Raw genomic sequence first — 25822 nt, 5'->3', positions numbered from 1 at the left:
CCCTGCCTTCTTCATCTTGGTAGACTGATAAAGATAGGCAGAAAAGTAAAAAAGGGGTGGCTTAGTGTTCTTATTCCTGAACACCTGCTAACCAGTATAAGAAACACTAATTTGGCTAAGAGTGTGTGTACTACACTTTAATATGATCTAATGTGGCCTAGACAACTGTAAAGTGGAGTGTTTGGTGAACTTTATTTCCTTTTTTTTTGGGGGGGGGGGGGGGAAGAAAAGGATGTGACCAAAGTTTGAAAGCTATAGTATCACAAACTTTTTGGAGCGATTACAATGCAGGAAGCTAACCTACAATGCAATTGATGAGGCTCCAAAAAATAGGGTGATACTAGTCTGGCTGGCCCTGAAGGGCACAAGCCAGCAAAAAGGCTCCTCTATCTAATCCTATATAGTGTTTGCAACCAACCAATGACAATGGATGCGGTTGGAAGCACACTAATATAGGAGCAAAAATCTGGCTAAATTAGCTGCAAAAAAAGGACTATGTATGAGGCAGTGACGCACGCTGAGCGGACTACAGCTAGCGGTGGCTGTAGAACACACTGCAACGTGAGCTGCACTCACACACAGAGAGACCTATAAGACAGCCAAAAACAGTGCAGAGAAATGGGCTATAGCACTGAAAGGCTGCTGAAAGGCTCCGCTGTCCACTCCTTTAGTGTTTGCAACCAACGTATATGGATACGTATGGAAGAACACTATACAGGAGAAAAAAAAAGCAGCAATAAAAGAAAAATGTGTATGAGGCAGAGACACACGCTGGGCGGCCTACAAGCAGACGTGCCTGCAGGACACACTACACAGCGTGGGTCTGCACTCACACAGCCCTTGCAGACAGCTGTGAAAACAGCGCTGCTAGGGAAAAGCAAGCTACAGTGGTGGTTTATGTAGCCTGGGTTAAGCACTATATGTGTTTTGAGAATCGCTATTTCTAACTGTCCCTCACAGTCTTCAACAGCAGCCTGTCCCTAACTGAATTCACAGCAGAGTAACCAGAAATGGCGGCTGCAGCGGTTTTTATAGTGCATCATGACATCATTTCAGCAGCCAATCACAGCCATGCCAGTAGTTAACATGCCTACATGCCTAACAGGATGTGCCCACACTTCTGAGGATCCCCATTGGCTGAATCAAATCGAGCGGGCTCCTAGCATTATGGGAACTTCCGATTCCGGTATTCGATATGAAAAAAGTATCGGAACTAAGTATCGGAATTCCGATACAGCTAATATCGGCCGATACCCGATACTTGCGGTATCGGAATGCTCAACACTAAACATGACACAAAAACATTACACAAATACTTTACAGGGACAAAAATATTGATGTATTTTTGCCTCTGTTCTATTTCATAACAGAACTCAATCCAACCTTACGGATCGAGGAACGGCCTCAGAGGCAGAGCCCATTATAGATCCTGTAGGGGATGAGGTGGCTGGCCCATCTTCTCCCCCTACAAGAAGGATGGCTGAAGAGGAGGCATCACCAGAACACACAATGGCTGCCCTACACAACACACCACCAGGACGGTCTGCTGCTGCAAACTCACCCATCCTGGAAGAGCCGGGCAACTTGAGCAGCAGCCCAACTGCCCAGATCAGGCCCTCCCCACAGGCTGCTCTAGCATCACGGTGAATAAGAAGAAGGCGCCAGGTCACCATTCAAGAGAGCAGGACCAATGTGGACACAGGGGTGCTGAATTACTTGTCCAGAGTCACTACAGATGATGGTGAGGAGGCCTATGCACGTAGCCTCACCCTTTATCTCCGTGCCCTTACCCGTGAGGTCAGGCTCCGTATTAGGGGATGTATTCAGATCCTGCTTGATGCAAGCACCCCCCCAATACCCCATATGAGGTGTTTGAATTTCTGGAGAGGTGGCAGCTCTCACCAAGAAATTTAATGCGCATGAGGCCATCAACACAGATGCTTGGTCAAGCAGGGTCTGAACAGCCCCTAATACGTGGGCCAACACCTCAACCCCTTCCCCCCCCTACCCATCCTTCTATTCCGCAGCCCCAAATGTCTTCCTCAAGCCAACCCCACCAATATGGCCACTTGTACCCACCCAGTGTTGGAGGCTGGTCCCAACCTGGTTGGGGACGATCTGGCTATCTTGGTGGGTATGAGCCACGGGCCTACCAGAGCCAACAAGAAGCCCCTCACCATCATCATTACTCTGGCCAGTATGCCCAACAGGCCCAGGAGGCTGGACAACTACAGCATCATGGGCAACAGTATGGCCCCACACAGGGCGATGTTGCTCACAATGTCCAGCAGCACCCACAGGCTGGTCCTCCACGTTCCCCTTCCCCTACATATGAGGATTTATGATTCAAAAGTTTGGAGATGTCCAGTGACATGTAACTGGTGCTTCTAATCTAGACCAAAAAACAGGTGTTCTCCATCACCAACATTTAGAACATAATTTAACACTCACATCTTTAAACAATGTTTTCCAAACATATGAAACAATCCATCATGACAGGCAACACTACCTCACGCCTTTCATACAGATATTACATGTGTGTATAAAAGACAATATTTAAATGCGCTATACTGTTACATGAAAGGATGAAAATACACTAGTCACTTGCTAACGCATAGGAAAGGCGTGCTTGCCTTTAGTTAAGTAGTCAACTTTGTTGTTAACAATCTCTAGTAAAACAATTTGAGGCGAACAGCATTCAGAATATCACGCTCTCTCTATGTCTTAACAAGTGATTTTTGTATTTTCATCCTTTCCAGTATAGCATGCTTAAATATTGTCTGTTCTACAGACAGGTAATATCTGTGTGAAAGATGTGAGGTAGCCTTGCCTGTCATGGTGGAATCTTTCTATGATTGGATAACATTATGAGGAAATGTGAGTGTTATCTTATTGACTTTATGTAGGTGATGGAGCTCACCCTTTGTTGCCTAATCAAGGTTAATGTAGGCATGCAGCAATGTTGTTATTGCATAATGTTTGTTGCAGTTTTTTTCTGTAATATTAATGTTACACCAAGTTAAAGAAGGCCCAAAGGGTCATTTTGGCCATTGCCAAATTTGTGTTTATGGCAAAATTATGTTTGCCTTTAAGCAAAACAAAAAAAAAAAAGGCAAAACTAAAAATTTGTCTACTCTAGTTAACGTCTCTGTGTGATTTTTCACAATCCCTCACAACATACTAACAGACACCAACCAATGCAATGAAACAGTCATAGAATCATAAAGGCTTGAGTAATATATATTTAGACACACTTTTAAAGAAACAAATTATAACATAGACACAGCATTCTCTTGCCAAGAAGTTGCCCCCTCAGGTGAGATAAAGTAATTCGTGAATATATCACGCACTTTGAGGCCAGAGAGCGGTCTACGTTGAGGGATGATAGGTGGTCTCACCCTGCGCACATTGTCCGGCCTACGCACAACACCATCAGAGGAGGAACAATCATGTATCCTGGTGAAGTTATGCAGAACAACACAGGCTTTGACAACTTCATTCACATTTTGCTCACTCAACTGAATGGCAGACTGGAGTACCCGCCATTTGGCACAAAGAATCCCAAAGGAACACTCCACCAGTCGCCTAGCACGTGATAGGCGCAAGTTAAAAATTCTGCGCCTGTGGTCAAGGTTGCGCCGGGGATATGGCCTCATGACATTGCGTGATAACTGAAAGGCCTCATCTGCCACAAGGACATAAGGGACTGATTTTTCGGGGGAGCCTGGTAGCTGGCGTGGTGGTGGTAGATCCAACTGGTTGGTGCGTAGCCGCCGACCCATTATGGAAGTATTGAAGACTCTAGAGTCTCCCGTCCTTCCATAGGCCCCAATGTCAACAATTATAAACTTGTATTGAGGGTCTACCAGAGCCAACAATACAACAGAAAAGTATTGTTTATAATTGAAGAATTGGGAGCCTGAGTTCGGCGGCTTACGCACCCTGATATGTTTGCCATCCAGGGCCCCAATACAATTTGGAAACTGGCAGTCCTCCTCAAAGTCCCTTGAAATCCTTAACCAGTCTTCCATTCTGGGCTCGGGTAGGACCACCTGATGGAGTCTTGTCCAGATTTGTGCACATGTAGACCTCACTATGCCTGAAATGGTTGACTTTCCAATGAGAAACTCATGGTGGAGGGCGGCATAAGACAGGCCAGTGGACAGGAAGCTGTAGAACAACAGAAATAGTACATTTTAGAATGGCTAAAGTAAAAAAAAATCAGTTACATGCCGACCAAACTTGTTAGGAAATGAGAGAGAACAACACACACATATTTGGTGGCACAATGACTAAGTGATATGCAGGACATATTATATGTAACATTCTGCTGTGTCAGGTGAAACATATTTTGAGTAAGTTGAGGGTATTAAACTTTGTCCAAGAAGGCCAAAAAACAAAAATTAACACACACATTATGAACATAGAGAATGTGGTTGTGTAGTACATACCGTATTGTGAGTAGAAGTCGCTCCTCTGCAGATATGGCTTTGCGCATCATAGTGTCCTGAAAGGTGATCCCAGGGCGCACTGTCTCCAAGAGGCGATCAAATGTGGAAATGCTCATTCGACAATACTGGTAAAATTTCTCCGGATGCTCCCGCAGAGACGAATAGAGGCGGTCAAAATTACCTCTTGTGAGTCGTTGCCTCAAAAGTGGATGTACCCACATGCGTCTCCACCTCCGCGGATCCACTATCACAGGATATGGTTGGCCAAAGCGCAGTGACAAAAGCCAGGTAAAGAGAACCTGCTCTGTTGTATTGAATGTCAGACCCTCTGCCATGCTGCACAAAGAACACCAACACACCTCGTGAAAGCAAGGTGACAAATGTACAGAATGTAGGCAGCCACCTGTCTCTGAGTGTCTAAATAGGGTGCAGGCTAATGATTTAAATTGTTTGCAGGCCAGAAAACCGTTAAATGTCCATTTTGCAAGGCTGCGAGAAAATCTCGCCATACAGATTGCATACGGATGCCACACGGATTACATACGGATGCACACATGCGCAAAATACGCGACCACACCTTGCTTACGGATGACCTACGGAGCACTGTTTAGGGGTCATTCATCCGTATTACGCATGTAAAATACGGAGCGTTTTTTGCGCAGGTTAGTGTGACTCCGGCCTAACTGTTTCTTGCTCATGCAGTGGGTGGATGGAGGGGGATGAGTCCGGTGCTGTAGCTCTCACTTATATCTTGAGGTAATAAAGATGCTCCTGGCTGTCCAGACTGTTCCTTTGACTACAGCAATCGCGTCTGTGGAAGAATTGGTTTATTCAGCTTGTCTGATTTCAGTCTGTCAGGAGACTCTCTACTACACATGTTAGGGTGTGTGCACACGCTGCGGATTCTGCTGCGAATCCGCAGCGGTTTTGGTCCTGTGGATCCGCAGCAGGTTTTGCTGCCGTGTACAGTACCATTGTAACCTATGTAAAATGAAAACCGCAGTGCAGACACTGCGGATTTTTCCGCGTGGATTTGCTGCGGTTTCAAAACCACAGCATGTCAATTCTTTGTGCGGATTCTGCAGCGGTTTGGCACCTACAGGTGTCAAACCGCAGGGGAAAACCGTAGGCTAAACCGGAGAAAAACTGCAGATAAACCGCAGGTCTTTTGACCTGCGGATTTACCTGCGGTTTTCATCAAATCCGAGCGGAAAATTCCGCAGAGCAATCCGCAGCGTGTGCACACAGCCTAACTCTTGCATGTCTTGGACACAATAGTGACTTTCCCAGTATCCCTGCAGGATGAAAAACCTTGTTCTTATGATTGAGTAAGGGGATCTGAAAAATGGGAGACTTGAGATTTCCGGATGATTTGACATGTTTGGCCAAGGGGCCAACGAGAAGCCTTTAAAGGGGTTGTCTGGACAAAAAGAAAAGTTCTCCAGGATCTTGGAGCTGCAAAAAAAAAAAAAAAACTAAGAGAAGCCACTCGGATTCAATGCAGGGAGCTCCATGGTCACCAGCCGCAGGTCCGCTGAGGCCTGTGATTGGTTACAGCGGTCAGTTGAGCTGAGCAGTATGTCATCGGATATGCTGTGGATATTCTGCCTGAGTTTTCTCGTTGGAAAATCTGCCGCGTACCACAATACTAGTGTTGTAGGTGACATTTCATTAAAACCATGAACCTAGGGGTACGTTCACATGGGTCTGATTTGCAGCCAGATTTTGTAGCATCTCTGCACCATTTGGATTTTTACGCAGCGGATAGGTCATTGAAAATTCACTTTATTGATTAAAAAAAAAAAAAAATATCCCACTGCAGAGGAATACAGGGCCGCAAGGCCAGACAAGACCATGGCCCTATCTGTAATGTAAGAATCCTGTCTGATCTTATGTATGTGTCTGCACAGGGTCTTACACATAAAGTGCAGCTTAAACCCAAACATTCGGTACGGAAAGTAATCCGACCCCTTTAAATGTTTCACTCTGTTTCATTGCAGCCATTTGGTAAATTAAAAAAAAAATCATTTTTTTCTTATTAATCTACCCTCTGTATCCTTAACTGGAAAAAACAGAAATGAAGAAATGTTTGCAAATTTATTTAAAAAGAAAAACTCAAATATCACATGGTCATGAAATGAAACAAAGTGAAAAATTTAAAGTGGTCTGAATAATTTTCCATACCCACTGGATGTCCTCTAGGCCCCTCACTCCAAGGCAACCAATGTATAATGGTTGGGTCCAGTCTTCCTAATCAGACATTTTTTTGCAGGGCAACACAATAATAAATTTGAGTGACTCCCTACCAACATATGTGCTGCAACTCTAAATATTCTTGTGCATATCTGAGGATTTGGTGGTCGTCCAATGCACTTCATAAATGTTTTTTAACACAAGACCACGGCTTCTCAAACTTTAGTTTTTTTGTATAGTGCCATACTATCCAGAATAGGCGATGCCTGTGCCCTACCCTTTTTGGTCAAGGAATCCATGATGTTGCTAAACCAGAGCTTGGTGCCAACAGATTTTGCAGCCTATCCCTGTGATTCGCTGATGCCTCACCCTTGGTGATAGGGACCACCTTATAGTTTGAGAAGTACTGCAGGTCCCCGAAGAAGTTTAGGCTACATGGGGAAGAAAGATGACATTTTCTAAAAACCGACTCTCTCAATTGTAACTTGAGAGCACAGACGTGGGCTGGTGTAGCGGGTGGGAACCTGTCAGATAAAGCGAGCTGCACAAGGTGATGAAAGAGCTGGATAAACGTGCTGTCATTACTCTTAGTAGGGAAAAAGGGCAAAAAAGATATAGAACCACCGTGCAGGTATTTATAGAGTCTATCAGACCAACATTACTGCTGCCATAATTTGTCACGAACACCACTCGATCGCAACTCGCGTGCCTCGGATGCTACTGTAAAGGGAGACTTCGCTTTTCACTCACTCAGTCACTCACCTATCTCTATAGGCCGACAGTGAGCTCAGCTCACCCCAAAACCAAAAGGATAAAATACAGATATGTCTTAAGAATTGGATCCATGAGAGCTCCTGGTGGAGGAAAACACCACGGGAAATGGGGACAGATCCTTGCTTCTCCTGGGGACTGACACTGATATTCGGTAAATGACATATTATAAAGGGTCTTAGCAGACTCCTCACTCCTTCCGCCACAGAGGTAAGAGAGGGACAGCTTATATTAGATTAGATGTGATTCTAATCCAGTTTTTTAGTCCTCAATTCTGCTTTGGGTGATATGTTCCCTCAGGAACCTCCTAAAGAAACGATATGGCGGTCACCTTGCTGAACACTCTTCAAGCATTCCATACACAATACACATGAATATGATATATCCATAATTCAGGGAGACATTGTGTTCCTGTGGGTTGCCAACTACCAACATATTTGTGATTTTACCCAAAAATGTCAATACAGCGTTGAACTGAGATATCCGGGGCCTACAGGGAGAATTGACCCTAGCGGTCCACCATACAGCTATATTCAAATACCTGTAAGCCGTTATCCCCGTTATAGTGTATTGTATTTCGACTGTAAAACACAAGTGGTTCCTGCACATCTACTGTGCTCCACCATAACTAAAATATGAAGTTACGGTAGTTTGCATTAAAGGGCTTATTTGGTTAAAACACACTGATCCATGGGTTACACAGGATAGGTATAACTTTTTGATTGTTTGGGTCCGCCATTGGAAACTGCACAAATCGGAAGAATTGGAAAGTTTTATCCCTAACAGGACACTTTTATCCCCATTTTAAAATGGAGCGGCAGGTGAGATGTCTGACCGCTGCTCCATTGATTGTCTGTGGGGCTTCAAGAAAAAATAAGAGCAGCGCTCACAGCCACTGAGGGAATGAATGGATCAGTGGTAAAGTTGTACATGCCACTACAGTCTAATGGGGATAAAAGCTCTACATTCAGCCAATTGGTGCGAAACCCAGCAGTCATACCTGTTATGACTAGGTCACCGGGGAGGACAGCCGGGGAATAAGCTAGACAACCAGAAAACCAGAAAGGTTGGTAACTAAGCGGATTGCAGACCTAAAACTAACAACACAACTAGAATTAGCCGTGGGACGTACCTACGATGCCCTAGATGAATGGGCACAGCCAAAGAGTTAACTAAGCCTGAAGTAAGAAAGGGGAAAGCTAAACTGCCCCGGAGTAGAACCCCAAAGGGATAGCCCCAAAACATATATTGCCAGTGAGACAAAATGAGGCACAAACACATGCAGAAAATAGATTAAGCAAATGATGGGGCCCAAACTGTCTAGATAGAACAGGACAGGAAAGGATACTGTCTGCAATCATGCAAAAAACCCTAAGAAAAATCTAACACGTCTGATATGCAAAAATACTAAGGCCACACACCTCTCCCCCACTAGATCGGCATTCTGGTGTGAACTGGAAGCAAAGCAAAAGATACTGATACAACAGGGGACTAGCAATGTTGAACAGACTGACATAAGCTGTGGCATATGGAACGGGGTCCATCACTGGTCCCAGCAGGGAACAATGCTGAACCTACACAGCAAAGCTGAAAGCAGAGAAAGGAAAAAAACTGGATCAAATGCAAAAAGATTCCAGCAAACAAATAACTTATCTGAATGATGCAGGACCAAGCAGGGGGCAAGCGGACTTCAAAATGCACAGGAAGAAAACCAAATCACCAGCAACAACTGAAGGAAGCTTGCTGACTTAAGTCTTCTCAGTCTGTAACACCTGGCTTCCAATCATCATCTTCAGGTGATTGACTTCTGTCAACCCGACCAACTCCATTACCCGCAGCAACCGCCAGAGGGAGCCCAAACTCAGAAGTCAGGTCTAAAGTGTTCACAACACAGACCCCCACCAATCAATAAGTTCTCACTTGTCCTGTAGAGAGGTGATTACTTGTTTTCACAAGAGAACCCCTGTAAGTGCATCTTGTTTCGAGCACTTTATATATTTTTTTCTACTGGCTAACACGGTACCAAACCACTTTTTTTTGTTCCACGTATTTAATCACAAATGGAAAGAAAGAATCGTCTCCTCATTAATATCAGAAAGAACAAATGACAGCCATACACAACACCATTCCCTATACAAAAATTAATAACATCACATACAGGGAAGAAATATCACCACACCGTGACCAAACCACATAGTGACTGAATACATTGGGGAAAAAAAGTATTTAGTTAGCCACCAACTGTGCAAGTTCTCCCACTTAAAAAGATGAGAGAGGCCTGTAATTGACATCATAGGTAGAACACAACTATGAGAGTCAAAATGTGAAAACAAATCCAGAAAATCACCTTGTCTGATTTGGCAAGATTTATTTTGCAAATAATGGTGGAAAATAAGTATTTGTACCGCCGGAGAGTCATCGCTCCGGAGGCAGAAGGAGAAGCTGAGCGGTGCGAAACTGGACCTAGGTGTGGTGGGGTTTTTGTTTTGTTTTTTTCATGTGTATGATTATGGCGATGAACATGGGGATACTATGGGGGTGAACATGGGAATTGTATGGGGGTGGACATGGAGATTCTATGGGGGTGGACATGGAGATTTTATGGGGGTGGACATGGAGATTCTATGGGGGTGAACATGGGGATTCTATGGGGGTGAACATAGGGTTTCTATGGAAGTGAACATGGGGATTCTATGGAAGTGAACATGGGGATTCTATGGGGGTGAATATTGGGATTCTATGGGGGTGAACATGGGGATTCTATGGGGTTTTTTTTACAGCACATGGAGATTCTATGGGGGTGACATGCAGCACATGGGCATTCTATGGGGGTGACATGCAGCATATGGGGAGGCTATGGGGTGACATGCAGCACATGGGGAGGCTATGGGGTGACATGCTGCACATGGGGAGGCTATGGGAAGGTTGTATGCTGTCGTGCAGTATATGGGAAGGCTGTGTGGGGCTCATGCAGTATATAGGGAGGCCATGTGGGGCTCATGCAATATATGGGGAGGCTGTGTGGGGCTCAATGAGTATATGGGGGGCTGTGGGGGCCTCATGCAGTATATGGGAGGCTGTGTGGGGCCTCATTCAGTATGTGGAGAGACTGTAGGGCTCATGATGTATATAAGAAGGCTGTGTGGGGCTCATACAGTATATGGGGAGGCTGTGTGGGACCTCATGCTGTACAAGGGGAGGCTGTGTGGGGCTAATGCTGTACATGCTCTCAAGCTGTACATGGGGAGGCTGTGGGGGCTCATGCTGTATATAGGGAGGCTGTGTGGGGCTCATGCCGCATATGGGGGAGGCTGTGTGGGGCTTATGCCGCATATGTAGTAGGCTATGTGAGGCTCATGCTGTATATAAGGGGCTGTGGGGGGTTTAAAGATATATAGGGGGTGTCAGCATACTTAATTCTGCTCAATATTAAGTGATACAATTAATATTAATAAATTAATATTGAGTAGAATTAATTTCAAGCTATTGGTTCGGCCCTCCACAACAGTCATGGTCTTTCATGTGGCCCCTCGGGAAAATGAATTGCCCACCCCTGATATATACTATATATAGTGTACAGGTAACATAGTGATCATTAGCGTCATTATATACAGGAGCTCAGTATATGCTATATACAGTATAGTGTACAGGTAATACAGTGATCACCAGTGACATTATACACAGGAGCTCTGTACCTAGTATATAGTTTCAGTGTACATGTAATACAATGACTTACCAGTGGGTCTCTAGTTGAAGTCCTTCATCCAGTACAGACTGACATCACTTCTTCCAGCCAGGACTCGTCTCTGCAGAAAATAAGACAGGGTTATCAACAGCTGATCACTTCTAGAGCACATTCCCCAACTTATACACGGTGAATACAAAAAAAACAACATAGTGCCGCCCTGCACAGTAACAGGGACCCTCTTTAGTTCCCCCTATAGAAAACTGTATTTTAAAAAGTAAATTATAGTACAGTAATCTAGCACCCTGACCCTCCATCCAGCAGCCTGATCCTCCATCCAGCAGCCTGACAATCCAGCTGAGCCCCCCTATGTCTCTGGTCCAATATCAAGCCACATGCATAAAAGAAGAGAAAAAAAGAAATATTCTTCTAAGTTCTTCTCTGCCTGTGATCTCGGCGTCCACTTCCTTCAGGTCCGGTGAGGTCACTATGCCTGATGTTAGTGCGCCCAACGCAGGCGGCTCATGACAGTGACGTCATACACCGGCGATGGGCGCACTGATGTCAGCTCCCAGCCTCTCGTAAAAACTTGTGTGATCAGAAGTTCGGAAATATTACTACCCACTATTACTTGTACCCTGTTTACAGAGTCGGGTGTCTCCATTGAGAGTTGTAGTAGTCAATCCGTAATTGGCGAGCTGGCAGCGACCATCACCTTTTGTTATTTTGGTGTCGTTTCAGCTCGGAGAGAAGTATGGGAGCGTCTACACCATCTTCTTTGGTTGGAAGCCGATTGTGGTTCTGTATGGCTACGATACACTGAAGGAGGCCCTGGTGGGTCAGGCGGATGATTTTAGTGGGAGAGCGATTTTGCCAGTTTTAGAAAGAATTGCTCGGAAAAAAGGTGAAAACTCTTTAGCATTGATCATTTGTGAAAATCACGTCTTGAAAACATATCAAGGTGGTTCAAAATGATGGTAGAAGATCTTATGATGGTGAAACCTCTGACCTAGGCAGCAAATTGTTTCATCATTCATAGTGATCGTATACTGAGAAACTTATGGCCCTATTCATCATTTGCTTTTTTCTTTTTTTTTTGGTCTAGGCACTTTTTTCGTCATGTGGTTTTAGTTGCCGCAAGGGGTATAATGAATTTTGCCCAAAAGAAAAAATGTTCTTTTTTTTTTCTGTTTTTCACACTTTTTCTGGCAACTGACGTGACATGCGCCAAAAACAAATGCGATATTAAAAAGTCTCATATCATAAATCTATCTAAATTCTTGCTCACATGTGGCATCTTTGTGTTTTTTTTTTCCATACGTGGAAAAAAGCATTGTTTTACAGTAGTGGCAAATTTAATACAACTTTTAAAATATCATTCACACGTTTTGTTTTTTTTTACTTACGGTTTTTGAGCTCTATTGTTTTTTTCTTTTTTTAAACCACGTTTAATTAAAAAATAAATTGAAGTAATTTAGTCAGTATTGTAACTGAATGCACAAAAAGGCATTAAAAACACATGGAAAAAGCATAAAACTGCATAATGTATGCTGCCAACATTTGGCGTTTTTCATGCACAAAAATAAAATCTGCAAAAAAGTGCAGTGCAAACATAACTCAAATATTTGGATAAGCAAAGTTGTTTAGGTAACATAAAAAATGTAAGAGGAAAACTGAAAAAATAGCACAAATCATTTATAAAGAATGAAGTGCAAATACTGAAGTCACTAATATAGAACAAATTAAAAATTGTAAACTACAATAATGAATCGGGGCCTTAGAGTCGGTCTCGCTAGGTGAAATGTCGGCGATATTGACTGCAAACCATTCCAGAAACTGATAATTGTCCTTTAATCCTAATTTTGTATTATTATTTTTTTGCGTACCTTTTAGGTTTGGTATTTTCCAATGGGCCGCACTGGTTCCACCAAAGAAGGTTCTCCATGGCCACCTTGAAGAATTTTGGGATGGGCAAGAAGAGCATTGAAGAAAGAATGATCGAGGAGGCCAAGTTTTTGGTTGAATTCTTCAAGGAACACAACGGTAAAGTATTTTCTACTTTTTCATGGCAACATCAAGCTTTTTCCAGAAAGACTAGAATGTTGTGAGAGGGTCAAAACCCCTGATACAATTCACTGGATACCATGCAAGGCAGGGGGTCAAGCGTAGAAACCGCCAGGCAGTGGCATGACCACAACAACCTTTAGACTCCTATTATCTCGGAGGTTCTGCCTTCCAAACAAAATAGTGTCAGTCTCTTGATTTCAAAAGAAGATAGGCTCCCCAAAAAAGGGTCATGAAATGTGTTCTTTACCCACTTTTGAGTGCTAAAATGCTTTTGTAGTTGCCCCCAACAGTCCTAAATGGACACTGGCTCAATGACTATGTCGAGCCTACTTCTTACTAGTATTTGATTTGATCCATGGCAAAGTGGTGGAATAACTAATGGCCTTATGATCTAATATAGAGAACTAAAATGTGGCTCGTTGGCTATCTCCCCCAACTTACAGTTTAAAGGTCTTTTCAGAAAACCCTTGAAATTTGCAATTCTTTATTTACCATGCCCAGGTCCAACATCGAGTCTCAGACAATGCTCCCAGTGCCTGCTATTGTTGGAAGCACTTACGTACCGTCACGTCGACATCACTGGAGCTAATAACTGAGCTTGTTGGCTCTGCCTAAGTTGATGGAACGAGCTGCTTAATTTTGCAGGTTGGCTGCAGTGCTGTTGTTTTGATGTCAGCATTGCCAAAAAGCAGGGAGCAGCAGAGATTAAAACAAATGGCAGCTTGGGGAAAGAAGTTTTCCAAGACCAGAAAACCCCTTTAACCCCTTCACCCCCAAGGGTGGTTTGCACGTTCATGACCGGGCCAATTTTTACAATTCTGACCACTGTCCCTTTATGAGGTCATAACTCTGGAACGCTTCCATGGATCCCGGTGATTCTGACATTGTTTTCTCGTGACATATTGTACTTCATGATAGTGGTAAAATTTCATTCAAATAACTTGCGTTTATTTGTGAAAAAAACCAGAAATTTGGCGAAAATTTTTAAAATTTCGCAATTTTCCAACTTTGAATTTTTATGCCCTTAAATCACAGAGATACGGCACACAAAAAACTTGATAACTAACATTTCCCACATGTTTACTTTACATCAGCACAATTTTGGAACCAAAATTTTTTTTTGTTAGGAAGTTATAAGGGTTAAAAATTGACCAGCGATTTCTCATTTTTGCAACACCATTTTATTTTTACGGACCAGATCACATTTGAAGCCACTTTGCAGGGTGTCTATATGATAGAAAATACCCAAAAGTGACACTATTCTAAAAACTGCACCCCTTAAGGTGCTCAAAACCACATTCAAGAAGTTTATTAACCCTTTAGGTGCGTCACAGGAATTTTTTGAATATTTAAAAAAAAAATGAACATCTAACTTTTTTTCACAAAAAAAATACTTCAGGTTCAATTTTTTTTATTTTACCAAGGGTAACAGGAGAAATTGGACTGCAAAAGCTATTGTGCAATTTGTCCTAAGGACGCTGATACCTGATATGTGGGGGGAACCACTGTTTCGGCACATGGCAGAGCTCAGAAGGGAAGGAGCGCCGTTTGACTTTTTCAATGCAAAATTGGCTGGAATTCAGATCGGACGCCATGTCACGTTTGGAGAGCCCCTGATGTACCGCAACAGTGGAAACCCCCCACAAGTGACCCCATTTTGGAAACTAGACCCCCCAAGGAACTTATCTAGATATGTGGTGAGAACTTTGAAACCACAAGGGCTTCAGAGAAGTTTATAACGTACAGCGGTACAATTAAAAAATCATATTTTTTCCACAAAAATGATCTTTTCACCCCCAATTTTTATTTTCCCAAGGGTAACAGGACCCTAAAAGTTATTGAGCAATTTGTCCTGAGTACGCTGATACCCCACATGGTAAACCACTATTTGGGTGCATGGCAGAGCTCGGAAGGGAAGCAGCGCCATTTGACGTTTTTGGCTGGAATTGAGATTGGACACCATGTTGCGATTGGAAAACCCCTGATGTACCAAAACAGTGGAAACCCCCCACAAATGACACCATTTTGGAAACTAGACCCCCCAAGGAACTTATCTAGATGTGTGGTGAGCACTTTGAACCCCCCAGTGCTTCACAGAAGTTTATAACGCCCGGGCGTGAAAATAAAAAATTCATATTTTTTCCACAAAAATGATCTTTTAGTCACCAATTTTTTTTATTTTCCCAAGGGTACCAGGAGAAATTGGACCCCAAAAGTTGTTGTCCAATTTGTCCTGAGTACAATGATACCCCATATGTGGGAAAAAACTACTGTATGGGCACATGTCGGGGCTCGGAAGGGAAGTAGTGACGTTTTGGAATGCAGACTTTGATGGAATGGTCTGCGGGTGTCATGTTGCCTTTGGAGAGCCTCTAATGTACCTAAACAGTGGAAACCCCCCCACAAATGACCCCATTTTGGAAATTAGACCCCCTAAGGAACTTATCTAGATGTGTGGTGAGCACTTTGAACCCTCAAGGGCTTTACAGAAGTTTATAATGCCCGGGCATGAAAATAAAAAAATTGTATTTTTTCCACAAACATGATCAATTAGTCCCCAATTTTTTTATTTTCCCAAGGGTAACAGGATAAATTGAACCCCAAAAGTTGTTGTCCAATTTGTCCTGAGTACGCTGACACCCCATATGTGGGAGAAAACTACTGTAGGGGCACACGTCGGGGCTCGGAAGGGAAGTAGTGATGTTTTGGAATGCAGACTTAGATGGAATGGTCTGCGGGTGTCATGTGCGTTTGGAGAGCCCCTGATGTACCTAAACTATTGAAACTCCCCACAAATGACCCCATTTTGGACACTAGACCCCCCACGGAACTTATCTAGATGTGTGGTGAGCACTTTGAACCCCCAAGGGCTTCACAGAAGTTTATATGCCCGGGCATGAAAATAAAAAAATTGTATTTTTTCCACAAACATGATCAATTAGTCCACAATTTTTTTATTTTCCCAAGGGTAACAGGAGAAATTGAACCCCCAAAGTTGTTATCCAATTTGTCCTGAGTATGCTGACACCCCATATGTGGGAGAAAACTACTGTATGGACACACGTCGGGGCTCGGATGGGAAGTAGTGACGTTTTGGAATGCAGACTTTGATGGAATGGTCTGCGGGTGTCATGTGCGTTTGGAGAGCCCCTGATGTACCTAAACTATTGAAACTCCCCACAAGTGTCCCCATTTTGGACACTAGACCCCCCACGGAACTTATCTAGATGTGTGGTGAGCACTCTGAACCCCCAAGTGCTTCACAGAAGTTTATAACACCCGGACGTGAAAATAAAAAAAATCATTTTTTTCCACAAAAATGATATTTTTGCCCCCAATTTTTTATTTTCCTAAGGGTAACAGGAGAAATTGGACCCCAAAAGTTGTTTTGCAATTTGTCCTGAGTAGGCTGATAACCTACATGTGGGGGAAAAACACTGTTTGGGCGCATGGCAGAGCTTGGAAGGAGCACCATTTGACTTTTTCAACTCAGAATTGGCTGGAATTGAGATCAGACGCCATGTTGCATTTGGAGAGCACCTGATGTGCCCAAACAGTGGAAACCCCCAATTATAACTCCAACCCTAACCCCAACACACACCTAACCCTAATCTCAGCCCTAACCCTAGCCTTAACCCTAGGCCTAGCCCTAGCCCTAACCCTAGTCCTAGCCCTAACCCTAGACCTAACCCTAATGGGAAAATGGAAATAAATACATTTTCTTTTAATTTTATTATTTTTCCCTAACTAAGGGGGTGATAACGGGGGGTTTGATTTACTATTTATAGCGGGTTTTTATGTTTGGCAGCTGTCATACGCTAAAAGACGCTTTTTATTGTAAAAATAGTTTTTGCATCACCATATATTGAGAGCTATAATTTTTCCGTATTTTGACCCACCGAGTCATGTGAAGTCTTATTTTTTGCGGGACGAGTTGACGTTTTTATTGGTACCATTTTTGGGCATGTTACATTTTTTGATCGCTTTTTATTCTGATTTTTGGGACGCAGAATGAACAAAAACCAGTGTTTCATGAATTTCTTTTGGGGGGGTGCGTTTCATGTTTGATCGCGGTGTGCAAGGGGTTAACGTGTCGGGGGCAGTCCGTAACCGCCCCTGACACATTGTGCCGGGTGTCAGCTGTGATAATCAGCTGACACCCGGCCGCGATCAGCGGCGCTCACCACGTGGGCGCCGCAGATCGCACTAGACGTACTATCCCGTCCATGGGCATAGGGGCCCGTGTCCCATGGACGGGATAGTACGTCTGATGTCAGAAAGGGGTTAACCTCTTTCCAGAGGAGTTAAATCTGCTTCATATAAAAAAAGGGGAGAAGCCAGCGCTGCTTGTGGTCAGAACGAAATACATAAAGTGCACATGCACATATTGATTTCTAATTGTATTTCAAAATGAGACATTTAGCAAAAAATGTATCAATTATTTGAGCCACCCCATGGAATTCTTATATGGGGCAGTCCTGCTCTACGTTTTTTATATTCGCTGTGCCATTATGGCCTCCTAAATGTATTAAAAGCAAGACCACATTAAATCCAAACTGTACCTGAAACGTTTCTGAATCACTCCCATGGAGCCAGAAAAGGCGAGCGCAGATAAAGGTTGACCAGGTCCGGATATAGACATTTCAGGCACCACAGATGAAGGATGATACAGGCCCAGACACAGGTGCATATGCAGTTTATGTACTGCGTTCTGACCACAAGCAGCGCTGGCTTCTCTCCCCTTTTTTTACTTGATGTTGGTTTGTGGCTGACCACCACGGTTGCCGTGCGCGCTGGGTTATGTTCGCCGTTTTTTCTGTATTCAATGTGATTGATTAGGCTGCTGTGCACACACAGCATCCCAGCCCTGCCCCAGAGTTCTATTTAATTGTGCACCTGTATCTGGGCCTGTATTGCCCTTCATCTGTGATTGCTGGTCAGGAGAGTGTGGAGGTTAAACCTGAAATGTCTGTCTGGACCTGGTTGGCCATTATCTGCGCTCACCTTTTCTGGCTTCATGGGAGTGATTCAGAAACGCTTCAGGTACAGTGTGCATTTAATATAGTCTTCTTTTTAATACATTTAGGAGGCCGCAATGGCACAAGCGAATATAAAAAACGTAGAGTAGGATTGCCCCATATGAGATTGCATTGGCGTGGCGGGGTGGCTCAAATGATTGATCAATTTTTTGCTAAATGTCTCATTTTGAAATACATTTAGAAATTAATTTGTGCATATGCACTTTATGTATTGCTGTTATGAATGGGTCACCGAGGAGGAGAGCAAGCCCAAGCTAAGCCACAGAAAACCAGAGAGGTTGGTAACTAAGCGGATTGCAGACCCCTGATCCTATCCACACAACTAGCAGTAGCCATGGAGAGTACCTATGATGATCCCAGACGCCTCGGCATAGCTGGAGAGCTAACTAAGCCTAAAGCAAGAAAGGGGAAATCTAAACTGCCCCAGAGCAGACCTCAAAGGAATAGATAGCCCCCAAACATATATTGTCAGTGAGACTAGGTGAAAACACAAATGCAGGCAGGAAAATAGACTGAGCAAATGATGGGGCCCACACTGACTAGACAGGACAAGAAAGGAAAGACGCTGTCTGCAATCACGCAAAAAACCCTGCAAAAAGTCCAACACGTCTGATGCAAAAAACACTGAAGTCGCACGACTTTGCCCACTATATCAACACTCTGGTATATTCTGAAAGCAGAGAAAACAGAGGCCAATCTAATCAGGGACAAAAACAAACTGGCACAAGCAGTAACATATGGATGGTTATTCAGCACAGCCCCAGCCGGAGCCGGCTGACCCACACAAAACTGAGATAGACAAAACCAGATCAAATGCAAACAGAATAGCAAATGAACACATAGCTGAACATGCAGGGTCTGAGCTGGAAACATCAGACCTCAGGAGGCAGAAGAAAATCACCAGCAGGGATAGAGGGAGTCGGCTGTCTTAAATCCCAATCTGAAACCCCAGATCTCCAATCGTCGTCCTCATTATCAAGGTGGCAAGCCTCTGTTAATCAGATCAGCTCCATTACCTCCAGTAACCACCAGAGGGAGCCCAGAAAGCGAACTTGCAACCCCTCTGTCAATCTGACCAGCTCCACTACCTTCAGCAATAACCAGAGGGAGGCCAGAAAGGGAATCACAACATATTGCGTTCTGACCACAAGCAGCGCTGGCTTCTCCCCCCTTTTTTTACTTGATGTTGGTTTGTGACTGACCACCACGGTTGCCGTGTGCGCTAGGTTATGTTCGCCGTTTTTTATGTATTCAAAGTGATTGATTAGGCTGCTGTGCACACACAGCAGCCCAGCCCTGCCCCAGGGCTCTATTTAATTGTGCACCTGTATCTGGGCCTGTATTGCCCTTCATCTGTGATTGATCAATTTTTTGCTAAATGTCTCATTTTGAAATACAGTAAGAAATTAATATGTGCATATGCACTTTATGTACTGCGTTCTGATCACAAACAGCGCTGGCTTCTCCCCCCATTTTTTACTAAATCTGCTTCATACCTGGCACAGATGAGGCTGTCCCAAATCTCAAAAATTAAACCCCCTAGTAGAGGTAAGGGATGCACAGATGATGCTTCAGTATTGCAGCATATTGAACAGCTGCAAATTCATGTCTCCTTGGAGTGGTGGAAGGGACTGGAGAACGCAAAATAGATTAGAAATATTTTCCAATAATTCTAATCCCCTTTTTTCCCTAAAAAATCTAAAATAAATAAATGGACAAGTGGATATTGCCACATTAATAAAAGTCCATACTATTAAAATATATCTTGCATGGTGAACGCTGTAAAAAGAAAAAGTACCAATAAAAGCTAAGGTACTAATTCATCTCAATCAACGGAAAAACAAACAAAAAAAAACTTAAGGCTCTGAGGAGGTGGCAACAAGGGCTCGCTTCATCAGTTGTAGGATTTTTCTTTACTTTTGACTTGTAGGCTTCCGCTGATTTTTTTTATGCTAAATTAAAACAAATGCTGCAGAGGATTCATGAATTTTTGAACAAAGCCCAAAATTGTCTTTTTGTTTTCTGTCTTTAATTGGTATTACGACTTTTAGCTGGACATTTTCACAAACTGTTGCCAAAAATGCACAACACATAAAATCACCCTGGAGGGGACTGGAGTTGCAACTTTTAAATAAAGTCTCATTTCGTGGATCTGTCTAAAACATTTGAAAAAGCCACATTGATGTAGTAATCAGGAAACTAACTAAAATACAAAACTTTAATAAAAGGCACAAATGATTTGATGAATTTGTTTCAAAAATTTACTAATTGAGAAATATTCACACCAAAAAACTCATGGAAATGAAATTTTAAGTGGGTCGCCCTCACACCCAGGGCAGCGGGGTACCCGGTACCGGGCCGGTGTCAGGGGTATGTGTCACAGCAGCAGTGACATAGTATAGTTTATATGGATAGTTCGTGACACTACCCGTGGTGTTTGGCAAATAAGATGTTGAGCCAACACTGCATGCAGATCCACTGGGACTGATGGTGTGGTGCAGCAAAGATGGTATAGCTCCCCACAGGTGGAGCTGTAGTCCCAGGGCAGTGTGGGTGCAATGGATGAGGAGAGGCGCAGAATGGTATAGATGCTGGTACCCAGAAGTAGCGGTGCTGAAGGTGTTAGCGGCGAATGAATGGAGGACACCAGGGCTTGCAGTTTCAAAGCTTTACTCACAGTTCGTGGTACCCACTGGTGCCTGCCTCCGTGCCGTGTCCTCCGGGGTAGAGACTCAATCAACCTCCCGGGCAAGTCAGGGTTCTCCTCTCCAACACTCCGCCAACATGTGCCTTTCTTGAACGACTCCTCTATTGCGCCTTTAGTGTGAAGAGCTCCAGTACCGTGGTACTCTGAAGTTCCTCCTGTCAGATGTTCCTAACAACTCTACTTGTATGACAGACAGCTGTATCCTCTATCGGGGACTCCCTTCTCAGAAGTCCTGGCTCTCTATCCAGTTGCTGCTGTGTCCCAAGTCTTTGATGGGAGTAGTGCATTTACAGCCAACTACTCCACCGATGTCTGCTGCAGAACCATAAGTGTCCATACTACCTCGGGGACCGGGTCCCGGCCTTGCGCTGAGAACCTATAGGCAGGGTTCCTCTTCCAACCCACAACTCCTCTCTGTTCTCCTACTCCTTCGTTCCGCGCTGTTCCTTTTCTCTCTTATGGAAGCTTAGGTTGCAGGTCTACGTCTTTCTCCTTCTCTTCTCTTTCTCGTGCCAGCTGGCTCAGATCACTGAGGCAGCTGCAGCACTCCTTCTAAACTGAACTCAAAACAAACTTCAGAACTGAACTCCTCTTTCTCTGGGACTAACCCCAGACTGACCTGCAATTCTAAACCTTCCCTCTCTTTTATACTAACTCCACCCACCTCCCAGCACATCTCGTGTTACGAAGCAGGGTTCCACGAAGGGTGCTCTGCTACCCCAGCCTGAAGCTGCTATGTGGACCTACTGAACTATCCTGTGTGTGGGATGCAGATGTTGGAGTGTGGAAAGGAGTTCCCAACTTACCTAGTTGGTGGGGCACTACACCTTAGGAGAAGGTGCAGCACCTCTGTGGCGACTGAGCCTCAGGGGCGCCACATAAGCAATTTTGGACACTATTGCTAAGCAATCAAAACATGAATGATCATGTGGTCATCCTCCCGCAATGTCCTGACCATTACATTTACTATTTGTATGTGTTTGCTTTAATCCCCAGATTTTTGTTCTTCATCCTCCAGGGAAACCTTTTAATCCAAGTCCTGAGGTGACTGCTGCTGTTTCCAATGCGATCTGCTCCATCGTGTTTGGAGATCGGTTTGACACACAAGATAAAACCTTCCAGACCTTGCATAAAATGATTAATGAGAACCTCACCTTCCTGGGAAAGCGGGGTTTCCTTGTAAGAAGAGCAAATTGAAACATCTGCATGAATGAACTCCCTGCCATGACCCTACAGTATTAAGAACTGACATGACAGTCTTTGTGCAATAATAGCATGTGGCTCTTTCCAGTCGATTAGCTCGTCATATTGTACCCCCGTAATGTACCTATGTGGATGTGGGCTTCTTTACCTCTTGGGCACCTTTGGGGTTGCACCAATGTGTCCGCGCCTGGGTGCAGGTTCTCTTTGTGGATGTCCAAAATGCTGGACGAAAGATGGGTTCTCCCAAAGCATCAATTAGGTGAGGCAACCTATCCACAATCATTCTATTATTTTTTTATTTAAATATATTTTTATTAACAAATTTTAACTATTTACAAAAAGGAGACATTAGGGTAAGTAGGGATTAGTATTAATGTACACATCTTGATACCCTTAAGGATAGTGTGGAGGGAAAAGCAAAGAAAGGAGAGGGGAAGGGAGAAGAGGAGGGACAAAGGAAAAAGGTAAAATAAGTATTTTTCCCAAGTGCTATTAACAATTGCTAATCTATGTTCGTAAGAATTGTGTAATGACAAGTTCTCTATTATATCTTGAAGTGTAGGAATGGTAGTTCTTTTCCAATTTAAAGCTATAGCATTTATAGTCACTGAGAAAATGTGTATTAGAATAAATCTATATTCTGAGTTGATATGCTCTATTTCTAGAGAAAGAAGAACTAATTGTGGGGTAATTATAATGTTGCTACTAGTAACTTTTTTATTATTAAAGTGGAAATTTCACTCCAAAACTCTGGATTTTAAAGCAATACCAGAAAATATGGATCAAGTCTCCTTTATTTCCGCACCCTCTCCAGCAAACAGGTGTAAGATTCATAAAGGCTTTAGCCAATCTATTGGGGGTTAAATACCACCTTGAAAACATCTTAAAAAAAATGTTTCATGAAGAGAGGCACAAAGATTAGATGAGTATGACAAGGAAATAGCTTTTCCCAGCTTTCAATCGGAAATTATTTCTTTAGATCTCTTTCCCATTTGCTTATCTGTGAACATTTTTGGAGACCATAATCCTGGTTGAATATTCTATAGCTCTTTTTGGTTTTCCACAAAGTGTCATTGTTGGGAATGCAAATTAAATTCTCAATATACTCAGGAAAAGGGTATTATTGCTGTTTGACTGGAGGGTCAAGGAAAGGTTTGTTAGGGGACTTTCTCCTTTGGAGCAGGTTTGTGAAGGACCTCAACCTTGTGCACTTTGTTAGCACTCCATGTTGCAGATTACTTTGCGCTTGGGGATAGAAAGCATAACTTTGACTTACTGTGGTGTGTCCACATTGTACAGCTTTACAATGCTTTTCCTCAAATTCTGAGATGGCTCCCCGGAGAACACAACAAGATCTTTCAGAATGCCGCCATGCTGCAGACGTTCCTCAGAGGTCTCATAGACAATCACATTCTGACACGTGACGCTAACTGTCCCCGAGATTTTGTGGACTGCTTCCTAAATAAAATAGATGAGGTATGTAAAACATTTTTTTCTTCAGCTGTAGATATCCACAATTCTTACAGATGTCTTACTAAAGTCAGAACATCAAAAGATCTGGTCTTACCAATTTTGTGGAAATATTATTGAATACCGTCTTGCATTCAGGGGAGTCTTTAGGCTCCCTCAGAGTCTGAGTGTGGCTTCAAACCCACTTAATATACCACCACCAAAACTTTTGTTTACTTCTTGACACTCCAAAAATGCTGAATATATGGATTAGACCTGCAATGTTACTCGTGAACACTGGATGTCAATGTGAGACTAAAGGCTATAAAATTAGATGTGACCAGGTAGATAATAGGTGTGTGGCTGTAACCACATGGAGTGCCTGGGGAGTCTGTGTAGCTCAGATGACAAACTGCAGACCCTAAGGAAATAGCAAGTTTGAGAAGTCTAGGTCATTGCAAGGAAAGTTGCTAGTAAAGTGTCAAAGCCTAGCCTGAGAGAGATGTTTGAGGACAGTCTTGACCGTGAGATTCAGGACTTGGATGAGATACAGTAGAAAGTGATAAATGGAGAGATGCTGAGAAATTAAATTTAGCAGAAACAGGTAGTAGAACAGACAGCCAAACATTGGGGCCATCAGAGAAGAGGTAGACCCAAAAGGCAACAGTAGAAGATTTGTGATTAGCTGCAATACCGTAGTTCTAAGATATGGATGTCCATACACCTAGCAAGGGACAATGAAGGTATCTCCTTGCTGAAGAGTGATCCTGAAACCAAGCAACTGCTGTTGTTACAAGGCTGACCCAGTTAGCTGCGGTAACAGCAGTGAGCTGTAATTTCCCCTGCAGTAAACTTGCTCTACTCCGACATCTATAGTGTTACACTCATACCCCACTTGTTCTTACATTTTGCCATGTTTCTTTTCCTAAGGAAGCCAATAACCCAAGTTCACACTTCACAATGGAGAGCTTGACAATGACGACCTTCAACCTGTTTATTGCTGGGACTGTAACGACTTCTTCCACCATCCGCTGGGCCATTAAATTCATGTTGGAATATCCAGAGATTCAGAGTATGTAATAGCAGTAGCATCATTGCTATCTTTAATCTTCCTTTTTATAGTGTTTAAACTGCTTATTTGCTTTTTTAATTGCAGAAAAGGTACAAGCTGAAATAGATCATGTTCTTGGCTCGGAGAAATGGCCTTCCTTGGAGCATCGCATGTCTCTGCCATATACTGACGCCGTGATCCACGAGGTGCAGCGATATGCCAGCATTATTCCCAATGGTCTTCCCCATTCTGCCTTGCATGATATAAAGTTTAAAGGATTCACGATACCAAAGGTAAAAATAATACATATAATTTATACATGGACGTGGTCGGGACAGCAATCTGCTCACCTAAGAAGCAATGATAATGTGCATTGTAATATGTAATAAAAATCTGTAATCGTTTTTGGATTGTAGCTCCGATGCAGACTAGTGTATCTCCATAGCGCAAAATATTATTTTACAGATGTAATGTTTCTATTTTTTGCTAACGTGCAACCAGCAAATTATGAAGACGTAGGAGACTACTGGAGCAATATACAGCTCTGGCAAACATTAGGAAACCACTGAAAAATTTTCAGTTTGTCTGATTTTTCTCTTTAAAGGTATATTTTTGAGTAAAATGTAAATTGCTTTTTTATTCTATAAACTACCGTATTTGTCGGACTATAAGGCTGTGTGCACACGCTGCGGATTAGGTGCGGATTCATCCGCGCGGATTTTGTAAAATCCGCAGGTGAAACCGCAGGTCAAAAGACCTGCGGTTTTACCTGCGGATTGCTCTGCGGTTTTGCCCTGCGGTTTTTCATCTCCTCAATGGAGGAGATGGCAAACCGCAGCGGAATCCGCAGAAAGAATTGACATGTCAATTCTTTCTGCGGATTGAAAACCGCAGATAATCCGCGCGGAAAATTCCGCACCGTCTGCATTGCGGTTTTTGATTCCCATAGGGAATCATTGTACTGTACACCGCAGCAAAAACTGCTGCGGCTCCGCAGCGGCCAAAACCGCTGCGGAACCACAGCAAAATCCGCAGCGTATGCACACAGCCTCAGACACACCCCAAATTTTGGGGTGGAAAATAGGGAAAAAAAATAATGTGTCAAATGGGGGCCCGTCTTACAGTCCGAATTCAGCTTATCAGCGAAGGGATCAGCACAGGTAGAGGAGTGGTCACAGGGGTCGTTCGGTGGTCCATGCTGGTGTG

At 43.4% G+C, this 25822-nt stretch overlaps 1 protein-coding gene across 1 annotated transcript in view; it reads left to right on the top strand.

The window, feature by feature from the left end:
* LOC141071689 (cytochrome P450 2C20-like) overlaps nt 1-25822 on the top strand; it is a 48876-nt gene that overhangs the window by 13326 nt on the left and 9728 nt on the right. The window contains exons 2-7 of the mRNA XM_073559639.1: nt 11842-12004; nt 12994-13143; nt 21932-22092; nt 23416-23592; nt 24496-24637; nt 24722-24909. Coding sequence (XP_073415740.1) covers nt 11842-12004; nt 12994-13143; nt 21932-22092; nt 23416-23592; nt 24496-24637; nt 24722-24909 — 981 coding nt within the window. The remainder of the gene's footprint in view (nt 1-11841; nt 12005-12993; nt 13144-21931; nt 22093-23415; nt 23593-24495; nt 24638-24721; nt 24910-25822) is intronic.

Source organism: Dendrobates tinctorius, unplaced genomic scaffold, assembly GCF_039654945.1.
Source record: "Dendrobates tinctorius isolate UK_male_01 unplaced genomic scaffold, ASM3965494v1 ptg000014l, whole genome shotgun sequence".
In the NCBI taxonomy this organism is placed as follows: Eukaryota; Metazoa; Chordata; class Amphibia; order Anura; family Dendrobatidae; genus Dendrobates; species Dendrobates tinctorius.
Note: the sequence above shows the minus strand (reverse complement) of the source record. Positions and strands in the feature narration are given on the sequence as shown.